The sequence below is a fragment of the Diachasmimorpha longicaudata genome, chromosome 17, assembly GCF_034640455.1.
Source record: "Diachasmimorpha longicaudata isolate KC_UGA_2023 chromosome 17, iyDiaLong2, whole genome shotgun sequence".
NCBI lineage: Eukaryota > Metazoa > Arthropoda > Insecta > Hymenoptera > Braconidae > Diachasmimorpha > Diachasmimorpha longicaudata.
In genome coordinates this window covers 1,869,400-1,887,883 of record NC_087241.1, presented here as the reverse complement: position 1 = coordinate 1,887,883, position 18,484 = coordinate 1,869,400, and the positions used below count along the sequence as shown (strand labels likewise).

The 18,484-nt window shown below is 34.8% G+C and overlaps 2 protein-coding genes and 1 long non-coding RNA gene across 5 annotated transcripts in view; 1 reads left to right on the top strand and 2 right to left on the bottom strand.

Moving 5' to 3' along the window:
- The first annotated feature begins 27 nt into the window (after positions 1-27).
- Positions 28-18,484, top strand: part of LOC135170400 (brain tumor protein) — a 27,872-nt gene continuing 9,415 nt past the window's right edge. Inside the window, exons 1-6 of one of the 2 annotated variants that reach the window (XM_064136178.1) lie at positions 28-572; positions 9,593-9,839; positions 9,903-10,678; positions 11,524-13,032; positions 14,021-14,378; positions 17,389-17,621. In XM_064136178.1, coding sequence (XP_063992248.1) covers positions 9,965-10,678; positions 11,524-13,032; positions 14,021-14,378; positions 17,389-17,621 — 2,814 coding nt within the window. In that variant the 5' untranslated portion in view covers positions 28-572; positions 9,593-9,839; positions 9,903-9,964. Of the gene's footprint in view, positions 573-9,592; positions 10,679-11,523; positions 13,033-14,020; positions 14,379-17,388; positions 17,622-18,484 lie in introns of both variants that reach the window. The other variant, XM_064136177.1, reaches the window with a different exon arrangement.
- LOC135170414 (uncharacterized) lies at positions 675-2,773 on the bottom strand. Its single transcript, XR_010300383.1, has 2 exons — positions 1,069-2,773; positions 675-852 (listed from the first exon to the last, which is right to left on the bottom strand). It is a non-coding gene; the product is annotated as an uncharacterized LOC135170414 (long non-coding RNA).
- LOC135170410 (uncharacterized) lies at positions 3,390-7,773 on the bottom strand. 2 transcript variants are annotated; one of them, XR_010300380.1, is made up of 5 exons: positions 5,592-7,768; positions 5,303-5,471; positions 4,524-4,786; positions 4,215-4,339; positions 3,390-3,968 (listed from the first exon to the last, which is right to left on the bottom strand). XR_010300380.1 is itself a non-coding variant. In XM_064136196.1 (4 exons), the coding sequence occupies exons 1-4, from the start codon at positions 5,660-5,662 to the stop codon at positions 3,962-3,964; spliced, it is 510 nt and encodes a 169-aa protein (XP_063992266.1). In that variant the 5' UTR covers positions 5,663-7,773; the 3' UTR covers positions 3,390-3,961. The 2 variants fall into 2 exon arrangements, 1 of the variants encoding a protein (XP_063992266.1); XM_064136196.1 differs by lacking the exon at positions 4,215-4,339 and having other exon boundaries at positions 5,592-7,773.

Here is an 18,484-nt window from a genome sequence, read left to right as displayed (position 1 = left end):
TAAAACAACGAGTGGAGAAGGCAGATGTCAAACAGCAGCGATCTTCTTGACAGATGACAGCCGTGACAATGTACCTACACGTGTAAACATGAACACAAACGCAGGCCAATACGTGTGACCACACACAAAGGCACAGGAGACAACATTTAACGCCGCCATATTGATGCTATGCTGCTGCCATTCTCCTTCGTTAGGTGGATTGAGTAGGTTGGGACGGCTGATACCCTTCCACTCGGCTGGTCAATAGTTGTTGTTCCCTCTTCTCCACAATATAAAAGCCATCGATATATTTTTCTCAAGTATTTAAGACATTTGTCGATATTTTTCAAGTCATTTTTCAATCACCTGGTTAATACTTGAGACACCAACGACATTTTGCGCATGTCTTTTTATTTTTTATGCATATGTGAAAAAAAATCCATCGAGTGGTGAGTCTGATGAAGATACTCTGCAGAGCTTGGTTCATCCAGGGGGATTTCTTGACAAATAAACTGAGAATAATATCGGGGTGATTTTTAAATGGAGATTTGAGCTGACGATCAGAACCATCAAGAAGAAAATCAGTTTTTGTGGTAAGTTTGTTAAATATATCTGTGTTATGTTTTTTGGAATGAAACTCGAAGAATTTAAGGACTCTAATCTCCATATATTTACAAAAAATAATTTTTTTCATAGGTTATAACAATGATTGGTGTTAATATGAAATCCACATAATGTGCATTAATCGTTTACGAAATCAAGTTGGTTTGGGTGATTTTCCGGTGACAATAGACTGTGCGGTTGGTGGTTAATTCTCTTGTTTTCATTTTTTCCTCCAGCGATAAAAGACATCGTTTGAACTCCTGAAAATCCCTGGAAATATTTTAGAAAAATTCGTAATTACAAATTGATTTTTTTTCATTTCATTGTTTTTGGGCGAGAGAAAAATTCATTATTTTGAACTTCAGTTGTTTGGGGATTAAGAAAAAATGCGTTCATTCGAAAAGCCCCAGTGCCAATATTCATTTATTCATCCATCCTCTCGCCCATTCAGCATGCGCGGTAATTAAACATCTAATGATACTTAACCTTGAACTGGCCTTCAATCCACAAAACTCGGTCATGTATCCAGGCTCCAGTCAAAAAATCAAGCAAAATATTTTTCAAAGACATACGTTTTGTATATTTTGATGACTAATTGTTCATTTTTTTTGTAGACGATTGCACAGGGCTGTAAATTTGTGAGATAGTTTTGAAAGAGTGTCTGTGGATAAAATGGAGGTCAATTCTGCGAAGCTCCTTCCAAACTTTTTTATTCAAGACTCCATTAATTTTACCCTCAAACATTCCTCTATTGAATTTCTCTGGTAAACAAGATCCAAGATCTAATAAAACACAGATTACGGTTCTAAATAACACACACACACAAAAGGTAAATTGGCCCACTAGTGTTACAAATATTCTTAACAAACATTTGACAACAAAATTGATTTTTCTGAGGAACTACTGGATCAGTCGAGCGGATTCTGTGCCCAGAATGAGTCCTAGTTAGGACCTGCGATGTAATAAAATTTCAAATTTTTTGGAATTTTATTCTCCTTTTCTGGTTTAATTTTATCACATCAAAATTTGGAAAAGTAGTGACAGGGAGGGGGGACCCACAGACATTGTCACCGAGCTTCGTTTTTTACGTTTCACACCATTTTGCATGAGTTTGAATGAAAATTAAAAAATGCGAAAATGAAACTATTACATTTTATCAATTAGAAGGCAGGTTAATGAAAAATAGAGGATTTAAGTAAGAGCAGTTTTGTTTTATGATTATGTGTTCCCACTTCGAGAGCAGTCGTCGAACTGTCAAACGATCTTGAAATCTCAAAAACCAAAGCATCGTCATCACGCTTTCTTTCTTTCCATGAACAAAGATTTTTTTATATTATTTAATAAACATAAACTGGAGTTTTCGTCGTAAGACCACACAGACGCGCTCTCCAGAAAACAATGACCTCATAGTATTAATATAAACTTATAGGTCTGTAATGTGATCGTATTGTTTTTGCTCTTTTCAATAGAAACCATTGCAAAACTTCCACCCGGACGCAAAAATGTTAGCCGATGCGTCAAACATAACTAGAGTTCTGCTTTTGAATTTGTTAACAATTCTTCCAACATATTACTTTACACTCCATCGTTACTATTGGAAATGGATTATAGGAAATAATAATTTTATAAGTAATTTAAACTATTAGGAGTGTGAATAAGTCTTTCCCGTTCTTTTCAAATTTTGAGCCTTTATTGTGAAAAAATGGTTATAAATGAATTATTGAAAGTATTGGCCATCGTCTTCTTGCATTTGACACGAATCTTCATCAAGCAAAGTCGCCAATTCTTGATCTTCAAAGATTTGCGGCCGCCCGGAACGCTCCTTGTCTTCCACGTCGAAATCACCACTTTTGAAGCGTCGAAACCATCCGCGAACACTTGAATCATCGACACAACCTTCTCCATAAGCTTCCTGAAGCAATCAATGCGCCTCGGCAGCAGATTTCTTCAAATTGAACCAATAAAGTGAAACTTCCCGCAAATGACGTCGACTCGGCTCAAATTTCGACATTTTCACGATATCAAAAATGTATGATGCCAGAAAATTTCAACTAATGTGTTAGTGTGGAATTGTTGACAGATGAATAAGCTTTGATTATGACATATGTAACCATTGAATACTCGCACAGTATTGGTGGCGGCATCTCTTACAAAAAACGGGAAAGACTTATTCACACACCTAATATTTTATTCTTTACGAGATCGTCCGCGCGTGCTACGCACGCGCCATCTTTTCCAAATCATAAGAATTGAAAACTCTAGAAAATGAATGCTCTTATTCTATCTTCGAAGTTAAAATTAAAACTCATGGAAAAAGACAATTGGGAAAATCTTAATATATTTCGATTGCTCTAAGATTGCATATACTATACAGTGCGAGGCAGCATACGGTATACAGAATCGAGAACATTTCCGCAAATTCGAGATTTAGCTATAATAGCGACAGCAATCAGTCAAGTCAGGAAGAGGGCGTTCTTAGTCTCATAATAATCTAATCTAATAATTAAAGATTTTCTAATTATTTGTGAACATCAAATTATGCGATTGAGATTATTTATTCCCTTCACATAACCAAGAACAGCGCTGCTTGCGAATTTTTTTTCGTGAGTAGTAGTGCAGGAGACATTGTTGCCGCACCAAGGTGTATACCTGCGACTTACAACCGTAGGGAAGGTTCAAACTGAATGTCTGCAAAAAAATCGCGTTTTAAATTTTTATTAATGAAACCATTAACTCCAAATCTATGCCACTTGCGTTCAATAAACATTTACAGGAGTGGGACGGATTTTGAAATGAAAACAAAAATAATGTTCCAACAATTATAATTGACATTACAACATATGTTAAGAAATATGAACAAACATTAACATGAATACATCCTTTGTATCACTTATCTGTGATTCCGGAGAGCTTTATCTACTTTAATCATAAAATTAATTAGTCTTCAGTTTTCTCTGTTATATATAAAAAATACAAATGTTTAGTAATACTTTTTCTTCAAAAACAGGGCCATATATTGAAATAAATTCTGAATAAATACTAATGTTCATGAATAGATTATTATAATTCCATCTGTTTTGGTTGTTAAAGCTAAATGAGTATTAACCTTACTGCTATGAAGTTGGCAGTCTTTAAAAGTAAAAAATCAGATTCTTAAAGAGCTCAAGCTTGTCAATGTTTCATTTTTGTGTAAAAAAATAACAGTATTAAACTTGTTATAGAATTAAATTTTTGCGTAAAAAAATAACAGTGTTAAACTTGTTATAGAACTCAATTTTTGTGTGAAAAAATAACAGTCTAGAACTTGTTATAGAAAAAATTTTCAATTTTGCAATTGAACTTCCAGAGTAAATAGCACGTCATTAAAGCTATTCAGCTTTCAGTTTCTGAAACAAAAAAGATTATCTGTTCTTAATAACTGTTTAATGAATGATTCAATGCATTTTCATTTATATTTCCATAGAAAATTTTTTTTATTAATGTTCTAATGAAAATATTATACTGAATTCTGCTTGAAACTAAGCCAACATTAGATGAAAATATTGCAATATTCTCTTGCATTGAAGGGAGAATAGTGAAAAATTAAAAGTAATTAAATTTGGATAACCATAACCATTAATAAAAAAAAGTACCTTATTCGCGACGTCCATCGCCTCTCCAGATGCAGATTCAGCTGCCCCTCGTTTGAGAATGAGAGGAGGTGCTTCGACAGCATCATCCAACTCATCTTCATTGAGGGCTACATCCTCAGTCAGGACTGCAATGTCATCCATGCTGTTAATATTCAGAACAAAACCATCCCCACGACAATCAACTCGACCTTTAATGGTCATTTTGATTCCCTCGATCAAATCTTCTCTCGGGATGTATGTTACCACGTGAATGGTCATGCGATGGACCCTTGTGCAAAACATGCCAGATCCATAACTCGAACCACTTACCGTGGTAATGCTTCTGAATGGCTCTTTGAGCCATCCAGTGATCTGGACTGGCCCGCGAGCAGCACAAACGTTCTCCATCTCAATTTTTTATATGAGATGACCTTCGACCTTCCATTGTCAGCTCCATTCGTAATGTTAAATGTGCCAAAGATGTCGAAAGTGCTCCTACGTGCAAATTGAAATTCTTTGTCGCTCACAGTGTCCGTTGATCGCCGATACTGTGGATTGGCCGCTTTAATAATCCCTCCAGTGATTTTTATTATCTAAAAAGTAAAATTTCAAATTTTTCATATATTCTCATAGATATTCATTCAGATATTCGCATAGATATTCATATAGATATTCATTTTGTTTCCAAAACAGAAAACTGACCTAGAAAACTGAACTGGGCATTTATGTTATTTATTCGTTGATATTTTTTTTCCCTCAAGGTTCCCTACAAATAAATAACGTACGTTCTTACGTTCATTTGTTTGCAACGAACCTATCGGGAAATATTCGATAATTTCGGAGCTCTTGTGGTATTATATGCGATAATTTTTTCATAATTCTGCCGGTAGGCTATATATAAAAAAAACAAACGATAACTTAACCAAATAAACCTCTCTTCATTTCATGGCACAATTCTCTTTGCCGAAATTTGGATAGGAAAAATAATCTCCTGAATACCACTCGATCTTCAACATTATCGAGTATTTCCCTCTAGGTTCCCTACCACTCTTGTGGTATTATATGTGACAATTTCACTTTTTTTCTTTTTGAATGGAAATCACCTGTACCTGATACATCTTGATCTCATCCTTGTATTTGAGAGCATCATCCCCCGAGCAAAGTATGCGAACCCTTCTGCCATCATTGTTATTTAAAATGCACTTGTAAATCCACTTAGATGGAGACTTTGGCAACTCTCTCAGGTCTTCAATGCTGTCGACGTAGCCGATGATTTTCCTAAGAAAAAAAAATGAAATTACTCTCCGAACACGTGTCAATGATAGGTTATGATGATTGAATGCATAATAAATTTTTGAAATATGTTCATTTTTTTAAAATAATAATAGGAATACTTACATGAGTGTAGCTGCAACATTGAAATGATCAATGGCTCTGTTGGTCGTATATTTAATAGGTGGAGATGTCATGATGTTTCACGATTATAAATTATCTCCTTTTTATAATAGGATAAAAACACTCAAACACGTTGCCAAATGTGATGGTTTTTACCGGTTCATTTGTTCCAGCCCAATGTGCGACTAATATAATCGACAGATGTCGCTTCGGTTTCTGTCTTACGCTTACGCATTTTCGAGATATTTCTTCGAGAAATATCGATATCGATCTGTACACGGGTCTCCTTTTTATAATAGGATTATTGAACTCAAATGATTGTGCTTGGAAGACACATCCGGTCTATACCGATTTCTTGGAGGAACTAACTAGATCTACAAAGGGAAACAACACCCTAGACCTTTTAGTCACGTGCTCTCAAAGAGTCCTATTCATTCCACTTTGTCTACATACTTAAAATCAAACCTCAACATCATACCTCACACTTCTCACAATTCCAACCCATAAAAATGTCTTTCAACAATCAGAAGAGAATAAGATTGACTTTTGCTCTTTATTCATTTCATGAAAAATCCAACAGTTACAACAAACATTTTTATTTTACAAAGTGTTCGAAAGCAATTATTTATCAGTGTGAAACAAAAGGTTTCGTGCGAAACATTCAATATCTCCAAAACCACTCAACCGATTGCGCCCATTGAAAATGTCAATCTTTAATATCATTCGGGCTATTGTCACATGAAACGTTAAATTCCTTTCCCACGTTTTTACAGGTCATCGGATGTCAGAGTAAAACAAACACATGAACTCTAACAAAAAAATTAATTCTTCAATTCTTTTACCTCATCGATGGTGCCCACTCGCCATATGATCCTTTAATACCATAAAAAGTATCATAATATCAAATATATCAAATGTCAACTTATTCCAATTTTTCATGGAATGATTGCGTAATAGGACGGCCCATAAGTGAAGGAAATCGAATTTCACCCTGCCTATTCGTGGTACACATAGCTAAAAATATCAGGATCATATGTGAATTTTTTCGGATTTTTAAAAACATTTTTAGAGGTTGCGCCAACTGGTTTAATTTCTTATGGACATTTACACGTGACGGACAGACCAAATGCAATAATAATTTTTTTTAAATACAATGACTCGACCTTTCGTTATGAACTATCGTACACTTTCCGGCAGAAAGGCTAAGAGTAAGATAAGATTTTTCTCCCAACAAAAAAACGATTTGTTATTAAAATAAAAATCGTAATTTCTGTTCAATTTAGGGATTTTCGGTGGTGTCTACGACGCTTCGGGAGTTTTCGATATTCTTCTCGATTCGGTTAGATGATCATTGAACTATCTGACTATCATTTAGAGGGAAGAAATTTTTTTTTTTGCAAATGCAATGTGGTGAAAAACAGGAAAGAAAATTGTCAAATTTTCGTGTAGAGACAGGTGTCTGACTCATCCGGTGCTTTTATGACGGTCGTATACAGTGAAATGGAAACCAGGCAAAAAAATTTGGCCTGCCGGACTGACCTTTCCTGAAAAGGAACTAAACCCTTAGTACGTTAAGCTGGTTATGGCATATAATTTCATTTCGAATATGAAGATCTCTCAATTATTTATATCTTAATTAGAAAATAAACATTGTTCATTTAATCAATTTACAGAAATTTCAACAAAATTTGAATCGTAAAAATAGCTTAATTCTAAATTGATTTTTGATGTTTCGTAAATGTCGGAAGAAAGCCCCTTAGGTACTACCTGGACGACACCCGAAGCACCACCCGCGGTCATTCCTACTACCTGACACGGGACCGTCGTTGAGGGTATTTAACTTCTGCTTAATTTTTATAACCCTTAACTGCCAGTAGGTCACACATTTTACTTGAACTTAAAACGCTTCGCGCAACCACTACAATTTGTTTAAATTTTTTTTGGATAATTTTCTTGGGTAGTCTATTAATGGAAGAATCATTTTTCGGGATAGGCTCTTAAACATTAGGAGATCCGAAAAAATGGGCCATCCTACAGTCCATACACACAGACATATAAAAAACATCGTTTGTTTCACGTTTCATAACATTCTAGATAAATTGCTATTTGCAATTGAAATGAGTGAATCGAAAAGTCGATCAAATCAGGCTTCCATTCGGAAGCAAAAACAGCAAAAGGATACTGTCTCTAAATTTTTTATAGACAAGTATATTGTGATTGTTGTGCATAATGGCCATCACGACGACTATTTTGAAAAACCGATTGTCAAATTGGCCCAGTAATTTATGAGATATCTGAAAATATTGGATTATGGACAGAAATTATCTAAATAATATCAAAACTATTCGACTGTGAACTTTAATCTTCTATTTATCGTACCCAGAAGGTATATCTTTCTCCAGTCTCCAGATCAGCTGACCCTTAGTCACCAAAGTTTTCACACTCTGGACCCTTTTTAGAAAACGCCTTTGTTCATTAATTCCTCTTTGGTTCTGTTTATTGAAATTATTCTAAACATTTCGGTCCTGTTCTGAGAAAAAATATAAAATACTGACGTGGACAGACGATTAATCTTTGTCCACACATACCATCCTCTCAATAAAAAAATTAATTTACACTAAAAAGTAAATCTTTCAATAACAGCTGAATCGATTTGGCTCACCCACAATACCAAATTAAATAATTAAAATTAATTAAATTAAATAATTCTTAATAGATATAAATTAATAGAAAAACATGTATTGTAAAAACTATTGGGAAGTTCGCCCTCAATTTATTGATGGCAAATAAAATATACCCCTACATTTGCATAATTTATCTGCAGCCCCATCACTCCTCTCGCCTGCTTGTTTTTTAGTTGATAATACGGAGGTGAAAGGAGGAAAATCAGCCTTAATTTATCATCATGGAGGGTGAATCTCCAGTTTCATCTACCTCTGAAATAAATAATCTATAACATAAAGACATTAATTATATCGTACTCCTTAAAAATATAATAAAAGTCAGTCAACACAATCTGCAGTTATTTTTACCAGATTTTGCAGAATTTCTGAAATAAAAGGTTAAAGACAAAGAATATCTAGGAGGTTTCCCATTTCATATGACGGTTCATATACGTGTTTTGATTCTATAATGTAGTTTGAAAAAAATGATTGTAATCACTGGCGACGTAATTTACGGTGGGTTCCAGCCATTCCATTTTCAGCTACTGTTCGATTTTACCTCACTCTCCCCTATCATTTCCATCATTTTTTTATCTTTGTTGATTTTCGGTAGAATAATGTCCCATTTTATAGCATTTTACCCCTCGTAGTTGACAAAAATCCCCCCCCAAATACAGACATTTAGAGCCCTTCCATCCAAATGGTTGAATTCCGATCAATATTCCCCCCAGTCATTTCTCCAAATATTCCACTGCAGAATACAAATTTAAGTTTCAAAACGGTCCAAAGAAAAGTTATATTCCCAAAATAATCATCCCCTTACCCTCTCCCATGCAAACTCTCTCCCTCTCCTCCTTTACCTCACAAAATTTCACCCCTCCCTCCTCTGGCATCATATGATCTCGTCCATTTTTTTTCTCCCACCACGAAAAATTGACGTATTCGCAAGTCTATTTTTGACCGACAACCGCAGACTGAAATATCAAGAGAATCCCTCTTGTAAACATTTATCTCATTAATTTGTCGAAGGTGCTCGAACGACATCAAACAATAAAAAATCAACTAAAACTTTCCTCGTCGGTCTCCCCACTCGCGAGTCGCGAATACGGCGGCCATGATAATAGTTCCATTCGTGATCTCTCGGCACCTCCATTCGCGTTCCGAGTATATAACCCAAAATTCAATAAAAAAAAAATTAATAAAAACTCAATAAATCCAGTGATCGTCCAAACATGCCATGAATTTGTGAATTACAACTTTCAATCCCCCTCTAACCCCGAAAGAAGTTGCTAATCGACAAGTAAAAAATAATAACAATTGCCGTTTGATTTTATGCGGCAGGAGTGCGGTACTAGCTGTCAACATGGCGGCCGCATCGGAGAGTCGATAGTCCCCGTTGCCCGTTGTGACGCCTCTCAATAATTTCATGTATTCTGTGACCTGAAGCCTCCAAACGAAGACGCAAAGCCAGAGGTAAACAAGTGAAAAGAATAAATAAAGAATAAACAAATACCCATCGAGGAACGTGGGCTGATTAATCTGCAAAAAAAAAAATAAATCGAGAGTTCAAGGGCAGAGAATATCGAACGTAAGTCACTGAAATTGAAATACAAAATAAAAGACTTATTAATGGCATCGTCGACGATGGCAGTGCCAACGGGCACAGCTCAGGTCGGGAAAGTTGCAGTAACGACGATTCAGAGTGTTCAAGTGATGGAGGATATTAATCCAACAAACGACGAGACAGATAATATTCAGAGTGACTCGCTGGCCGATTGGAACATGACGAATGGTCTTGGTAATGGTGCAATAGGTCCGAATTCATCGATTGACGATGATAAACACGATAGTGATGATCAAGAAGGTGATGCTGATCATGATAATGACGAGGATAATGAACCACTGGAAAAAATGTCAGGCGATAATTCTGGCAACAACGATGAGTACTGTTTCTTGTGTGAAAAGAAATTGTCATCACCACGTTTGTTAAATTGTCTTCATGTTTTTTGTGAGAACTGTGTTAATACACAGCTGATTGACAACGACGGTGGCAATGGTATTGGTCCTTTCATCATTACATGCCCAGTGTGTGAGCAGGAAACGAGGGTCGGTGCTAAGGGGGCAGCGAGTCTTGCTTGTGATTATGTGCTTACCAATATTCTTGATATGTCAGCTATTGAAAATATGACTGTACTCTGCACATCCTGCAAGGCCAAGGAGAATGCTGTTGCACGTTGCTCTGATTGTGCCAATTTTTTGTGTCCAAATTGCAATACGGCCCATCAGTTTATGCGATGCTTCGAGAGCCATAAAGTCATTGCTTTTGATGATCTCAAAAGAAATAGTGAGACTGTACCAATTCATAAGCCTATATTCTGTCAATTTCATCCCTCTGAAAACATGAAGTTCTACTGCTACACATGTCAGGTTAGTTCTACTCTATCTATCAGATCGAATACTATAGTCAAGTGCTGAAAATAAATTACTATCAAGTTAAATCATATTGACCTCTTCGGCTTTGTGCTAATCCTTATCAGTAAATGACATTTTCTTTCTTCAAAAAAATTTTTTTGACACATTAAATAGTCATAAGATGCATAAATGAATGAATGTGTTGGCGGATTCGTTGGATGAAAAACCTCTGAAATTGATACCCGGGGGTATATACTTTTAAGAGCAGGAGTAATCAACACCACTTTTAATTAGGCTTTTACGAAAAGTTTGCGAATCTAAAGAAGATGGAGAAGTTTTGATCCTAACTTTTTCTATAGAGTCAGTCTAGATAAAAAAAACGGTTGTGATTTGGAACGATGGGTGAACAATATTTTTTTAATTTTAAATGATGGAATACTTAATTTTTTAGCAATTAATCCACTCCTTAAAAATAAATACTTTTTCATTGAGTATTTAGATCTGAAATAAAAGTTAAATATAAAAATATTCAAGTCCGATGGTCCCAAAGTCATGAAATAATAAATTAAATAATTTGATAATTTGAAAAAGTAAAACCATCATTTGTTCAGAATTATAACTAAATCATGTTCAGAATTTTACAAAACACATTATATCCCAATAGCTTTAAATAATTGATTGTCCTCTTTAGATTTTTTTGTCTATAATTTAACTGTAAAATTTGATCACGGAAAATGTCTCCATCTACTCCCCTACTTGAACAGGCTCGAGAAGAACTGAAGAATATTTCAAATAAAATTAAAGAGAGCCGTACAATTCTCAAACACAACATAATAAAATATATTAAAATTTTTGTACAGGAACCCATATGCAACGAGTGTCTTGTGGTTCAGCACAAAGCTCCAGATCATCAATATGAGAGGCTAAACGACGCAGAATCTCGCGAAAAAGAAGAACTAGTCAATCTCATGTCAGAAAGTAAGTCGAAGATGGGAGAGTGCAAGCGGGCATCGAGTCAACTAGAAAATGCCCTCAGTGAGCTTCAATCCCAACACGATCAGGCAAAAGACCTCATCACTGAGACCGTTCAAAGCTACAAAGCAATACTTGAAAAATGCCGAGACAATGCACTGAGCGAATTGGAAAAACTTCACTCTGAGCGTGAACTTCAAGTAATGGATACCTTCCACAATGTTGAAAAAGCGGTTGAACAAATTGAAACCGCCAATCGTTTTACCTCGAGACTCCTCGAGCACGGCGATACAACAGAAATTCTAGCATTGAAACGCATCGTTGCCAAGCAACTCATCAATTTGATAAACAACACACCGAAATTGAATGTTAAATTCTCTATTGAGTTTCAGACTGATGATGAACACTTTGAGAAAGTAATGCTAGAGTCGTTTGGAAGGTTCAAAACAGAAAGTACTCAGGCATTTAAACCAGTGGATATTTCATCCGATGTCATGTCAGCGATGAATTCAATGTGCGATAATGGACAGGGGTCAGTTCACAGCAATCAAAATCATCAGAATCAACAGATGTCAGTGGTGATGCCATGTCCAAGCTCGATAAGTACCAATTCCCCAATTTCCCTTCCTGGATCAATGCAATCATCCTTCGAGGGTGATACTTCCTATATTATCCCACCGAGTACACCAAATCCTCAGGATGTATCACCACCACCACCCCCACCACCACCACCAGTCACATCAGCTGGTCCACCATCAGTATCTCTTCCCCCAGGTCCTCCAATGCATGGTTTCACCAGCATACAGGAGTACAATCTTCAGCAATTAGCCAGTCTCGCTGAGAAAGTTGAGCTCAATGAAACGAGCACAAATCCAAGTCCAACTCCGTCCTTTACACTTGCCGATTTATTGTCTGGTGATTTGAGTTCAACGAGTCATGCCATTAATAATTTACAAGCACTTGCCAAACTTGGAAATACACTTGGCAATCAGGATATGGGAAATTCAACGATTAATGGTAGTGGAGCAATGGTTTTGGCACGTGTACCATCACCTGGAATGAATGATGGACAGAATATGGCAGGTTTGTCTGCTAATACTCTGCTGAATGGTGGATATCAATCGTTGTCAAACTCAACATCACCAATATTGTCGCCGGGAGATGATCGTAAAGGTGATATGCACAGTATGATGGCTGCAAGGAATAATGGTGTGCCAACGAGTGGCAACTATAATCATCCACGCTCAACTAATAATACCAAACAGACACCAATGCAAATTAGGTCCAAGTTTGGACAACTTGGACCCAGTAAGGGACAGTTTAATTCACCACATGGCTTTTGCCTTGGAACGGATGAGGACATTATCGTTGCTGATACTAATAATCACAGAATTCAGGTAAATATCGAACATTCTATGTTGAAATGGTTCTCAAGTTTTTTGGTCTTCAAAAAATTCTTCATTTTGACTGCATTGGAGTATCAAATAACAACGAAATTTCTGTAGAAAAAAGTCATCCGGATGTTAACCTTTTATCAGATATTTATCATTGACGCCTAATTTGGAAACGTCATATCTCACGAACACGAAGATCTTTTTAGTTTGTCAAAAATGTTTTTTGAAGTGTTTTTTATGTATTTTTTCGAGGAAAAAATAGGATGAGACTAGTGGGATTTTCTATGGTATATATTTCGTATTTTTAAATTGAAAAATTGTCTTGGGAATCACATATTAAACTAATAAACACAGATTTTTACCGAAATTTTAAGAACGACCTGGTCAATGGGGGACAATTCGAGACATGATTTTGAAGTTTGGTATGTTTGTAGATCGTATAATTCAACTATATTGTCTGAGTTCAATCAGATGAGCGACATCGAAGATATTCACCTTTTTGTAAAAACATATACTCGATTTCTCATAAAGTGCTGGACCGATTTACTCTTTTAGAAATATTTTTCATATTTTCTATCAACATCAATCAAATAATAAGTCAACGCGCCCATTATAGGAGTAAAATTTGGATTATAAATCTGAGTTTTTCTGCATCAATTTATATTATGGCCAACAGTCATACATAAATTTAAAAATAAAAATTTTAAATACATAAAGTAATATAATATAAATCAGTCACACTAATGTAAATTTACACACTAATATAAATTTATAGTAGATGTCTCAGCAATATAAAATAATTAATTTATCATTGTAACTGGAAATTGTTTCTATTCCATTGGGAATCTTACTATCAATTAAATGAGTTGAAATTAAAATGAAGAAAATATTAATAATGCAGAATGTAAAAGCAATATGGCCGAATATGGTTCTACATTCATAATTCATGATATTCATGATTGATAGTTGTTAATAATTTATTTGGTTACAGATCTTCGATAAAACTGGACAGTTCAAATCACAGTTTGGAATCCCTGGAAAGGAGGAAGGCCAACTCTGGTACCCAAGAAAAGTAGCTGTCATGAGGAACTGCGGAAAATTTGTGGTTTGTGATCGCGGAAGTGAGCGTTCGAGGATGCAGATATTCACCAAGAATGGACATTTTATAAAGAAAATAGCAATTCGTTACATCGACATTGTGGCAGGTCTGGCTGTCACTAGTCAAGGACACATTGTCGCAGTTGACAGCGTGTCACCAACTGTGTTCGTTATTAACGATACTGGCAATCTTCTCAACTGGTTTGACTGCAGCGATTACATGAGAGAGCCAAGTGATATTGCTATTAGTGGTACGTTTTTCATTCTAAAATAGAAAATATCATTAATTCCGGCGCATTTCGGTCAATGATAATCTTTGGATTTTAAAAATTTGACCCTTTCCTTATACAGATCTCGTAAAAATCAGCATTTCTATGAAAAAACAGTAGGTTTTTTCTATTCTTCAGGTATTCTATAATTCGTTCTGCTAATAAATTAGCAATATGCGTCCAAATAGTCATTCTCTACAGCATATTTTATTTTTCAGATAAAATAATGTGTTTTTTTAAATGAATTACGTGTATTAATTAAATTAATTAATTAAGTCTTTTAATGTGATTGAATTTTCATGACGTTATTGCTATAGTTATTCTTTTTTTTTCATTTGACATATTCCCGCATTGTTAGGTGTTTAAATCCCCTTAAAAGAATAATTTAGGAAATGATGGGGAAGCAAAAAATTTTCAATTCTTGTATGGGTCGAACAAATTCATATTTTTATGCTACAGTGAGAGTGCAATACCGAACAATTTTGGAAACTTAATCCAACGATTTTACAATATTACATGTGGCGAAACGATAGAGGACCTTAAGGGGGGAGCCTGCTTTAGAGGCTTCAAAAAATCTATATTTTCAAGGATTTTTTTGGAAAGGAAAGAAATGTCTGATTGAAATGAAACTCACAGGATTTATTCTTATATATTTGAAGAATCTTCTCAAATTTTTTTATTATTATACATTAGATATTCTTCATGTTTGAAGAAATTTACGGAGGCGCCTCGAGTGTGCAATTCCTGTGTGTCGGATAAGATGCAGGTCGCAATTTTCATGTGAAACAAAAAAACAAAAGAAATTTTTAATTTTCAATAGTGTAATTCCCAGGTTAACCACGAAAATTCAACAAAAAGTGAAAAATTCAACAATTTTTTGCAAATTGAAAAAAAATGCATTTTTAGAAAAAAAAATTTACTTTAAATCGTTTAAAAACCGGATTAATGTTAACTTTGTTAAGATATGTTAGGTTCACCTGGAAGAGAATTTAATTCCAAATTCAACGCAGTTTGATTTGTTTCGATAGGACGTTTAATTTTTCTCCTATCTTGCCCGCCAATTTGAAAAAATCATAAAAATGGAAATGCGAGAAATCGCGTGTCAAAGTTTTCGTGATGCTCGTATACCTGCTCAACGCTTGCTCACTATTTCGTCTGTATCTCCGGAAATAATCCGAATTTTGTTCTGAAATTTTGGAGACATATTCTTGGATAGTTGAGGAAGTGATTTACGCAAAAAAAAAAATTGATTTTTTGAAGCCTCTAAAGCAGGCTCCCCCCTTAAGAACCAAAGGAACTGATTTTCATGAGATCTAGATATACCCTCAGAAAGTTTCAAGATTAAGAATACAAACAAATATTTATAGTCTACCGAATTGGGGGAGGATTCATCTGATATTATTACTACAATAGGGGAGATTTGCCAAGAGTTCCACACGACAATTTCGGTGACTTCGAGATTTTTTACAAAAATTGTGAGCATCATTTGAGATGGAAAAGCATTTTACTGACTTTTTAAAAATTTCTGTCCTTATTCCAAGGGCTAATGGAGGAGCAGGGTTTAAACAAATGGTGATCGCAGAGCAAATGTGCTGAATCCCACGTGTGGATTTTTTAATCATTTTCTTTGAGAAATTTTTCTAATTATTTTGCCATAATATTTAAACTTTTTCAAACACACTTCATTGGAAAATAATTCTTAATTCGTGTTTTTTCTGTTTGGGCGGTTTTATTTTTTTCCAGTAAATAGCAAACCTTTGTATGGAATAAAATTATGTTATAATTGTTCGGGAGTGGTAATGTTTATAAACTGAACGAAAAAATAATATTCTTCTCATTTAGGGCAAATATTGTGTTTTTAAAAGCCAATTAATGTTGTCACTGCTAAAAAAGCATGACGTCAATTTACTTCGCACATAGAATATTTGTCATTTTTGGGGATAAATGAAGAGAACTCGTTTTTTCGTTATTTTTTTAGAAAAAATGCGTTTGACTAGGTCTAAATGCAGCACAGAAACCAATTCGAAAATGTTTCCTTTTGTAAAAAGGACATACACCTCAAATCTCGAATCGAATCGAACATATCGAAATTCCGTAACACTTATTCGTGATTGGTAGATACATTCACAGCGGCAAAATTTGAATTTCACAAGTACACAAGTATCAAGTAAATCAAGTCAAAGAATGAGTTAATTAGTAGAAAATAAAAACTTTGTTAGAAAATGGAAATGAAACAAGTTACTCATCAAATGTAAATATCTATATCTTATCGAAACTCCTGTATTTTCCAAGTCGTCTTACAGCTTCAAGACATTTAAAATTTTGCATGTTGCCTACCAGTGGGAAATAGATCAGCTGTGAATATATCAGCAATTTTTAAAGATCCATGTTTACGAAATGATGACGTGTTCAACGTCATACGCGATTACTTCAGGATCATTTTCGTATAATTATTTTGAATTTAAATATTACATTGACTTTTTATATCCATATAATTCAACTGCTCTACTCATACAGTAGTTAAAATAAGGTGCGCTCACCGCAAATGTGACTTAAATTAAAAATATCACAACAATTAAGATTAACCAAATCGCGCGCGGTGGCGCGCGTCTATGTCTCGTCACATAAAGATGCTGGCAATATACACAATTTTTATGCTGACCCTTTCTTCTTTCGCATCGAATCTAATCATTAGCTGTCAATTTAATTCTAGATCAAATCTCATCAGTGCTCTGTTATGAGCCAGTAGAATAAAACGACAGAAAATTCTTTAAACATTCAGAAAATTTTCTTTCACCTGAAATAATGATCTCGAATGGTTTTAGAGTTTTGGAGATAACGAAGTTTTTGGGTCATCCACTTGGTAAAGAATCTCTCATATAAAAACAATGACTGAATTTAAAATTATTCCAAAAAAAAATATTAAAACATTTATGGAATTTCCGGCAATTGCAAAAACAATCTGTTAATTAATTGCTTTAATTGATTTCAGGCAAGGAATTTTTCGTTTGTGACTTCAAAGGACATTGCGTTGTTGTGTTCAACGAGGAGGGCCGTTTCCTACGTCGCATTGGCTGTGAGAATATAACAAATTTCCCAAATGGGATTGACATTAGCGACGCTGGAGACGTCTTGATTGGTGATTCCCATGGCAATCGTTTTCACGTTGCTGTTTTTGCAAGGGATGGCTCCCTTATCTCCGAGTTTGAATGTCCTTATGTGAAGGTAAAATTATTAGTTCTTTTTTTCCTAAATATATTCACCTAATTGTGGTCACATAATTGGATGAATCATTGTGTATCAAATGGCGTATTATAAAATTACGATATCTTTTACATAAAACTTAATTCTCTCCCTAGAAATAACAATTATTAATTCCGTAAACAAATTCCGTAAACAATTGCATTTTCAAAAATCACAGAATTGTCTGAACATGTCAGATTATTTATAATAGTGTTTCGCAGCAATTTTAAAAAGCAGAGATTTTTATAAGTCTTGTTAATTAATCCAAAATTCTCAGAACTGCTTGATTTTTCCATTTTCATTTTCACAACTTTAATGAACTAATGTCCTAAAACATAACGAATAACAAATAATGCTTCCATTCGGGGCCAAACAAAACAACGTGAATGTAAGAAAGAAGAAAATTAATTCTTTCTCGTGTTGCTGATTGTTCTTAACATCGAGTGATATTTCTGTTCGTTTTGAGAATCATTTTAATCTGGAGGAAAAAAACTACTTTTAATGGATTCATGAAAAGAAGTAAAATGTGAACGTAGAAAATTTTCTGGAACTATCACATGTTTCTAAACACAACATCTCAGTTCAGTCAAACGTTTTTTTGTCAAAGGCGAAATAATTTTCACATGGGTTTGTCTCCGAGGAATGCCAAAGGTCTTTCTCCCCGGGGAGTCTTTTCTGAACTTTATGACTCCCTTGACTACTGTATTAACATAATTTTACTACACTTACAAAAAAGCTTTATGAGAAGTGCAAGTTTCATTGGATCAAAAAATTCATGACTACGGTAATTCGCAAAGGAAAATGGTATTGGATAGCATGCAATGAAAATTTTCACCAAGAAATTT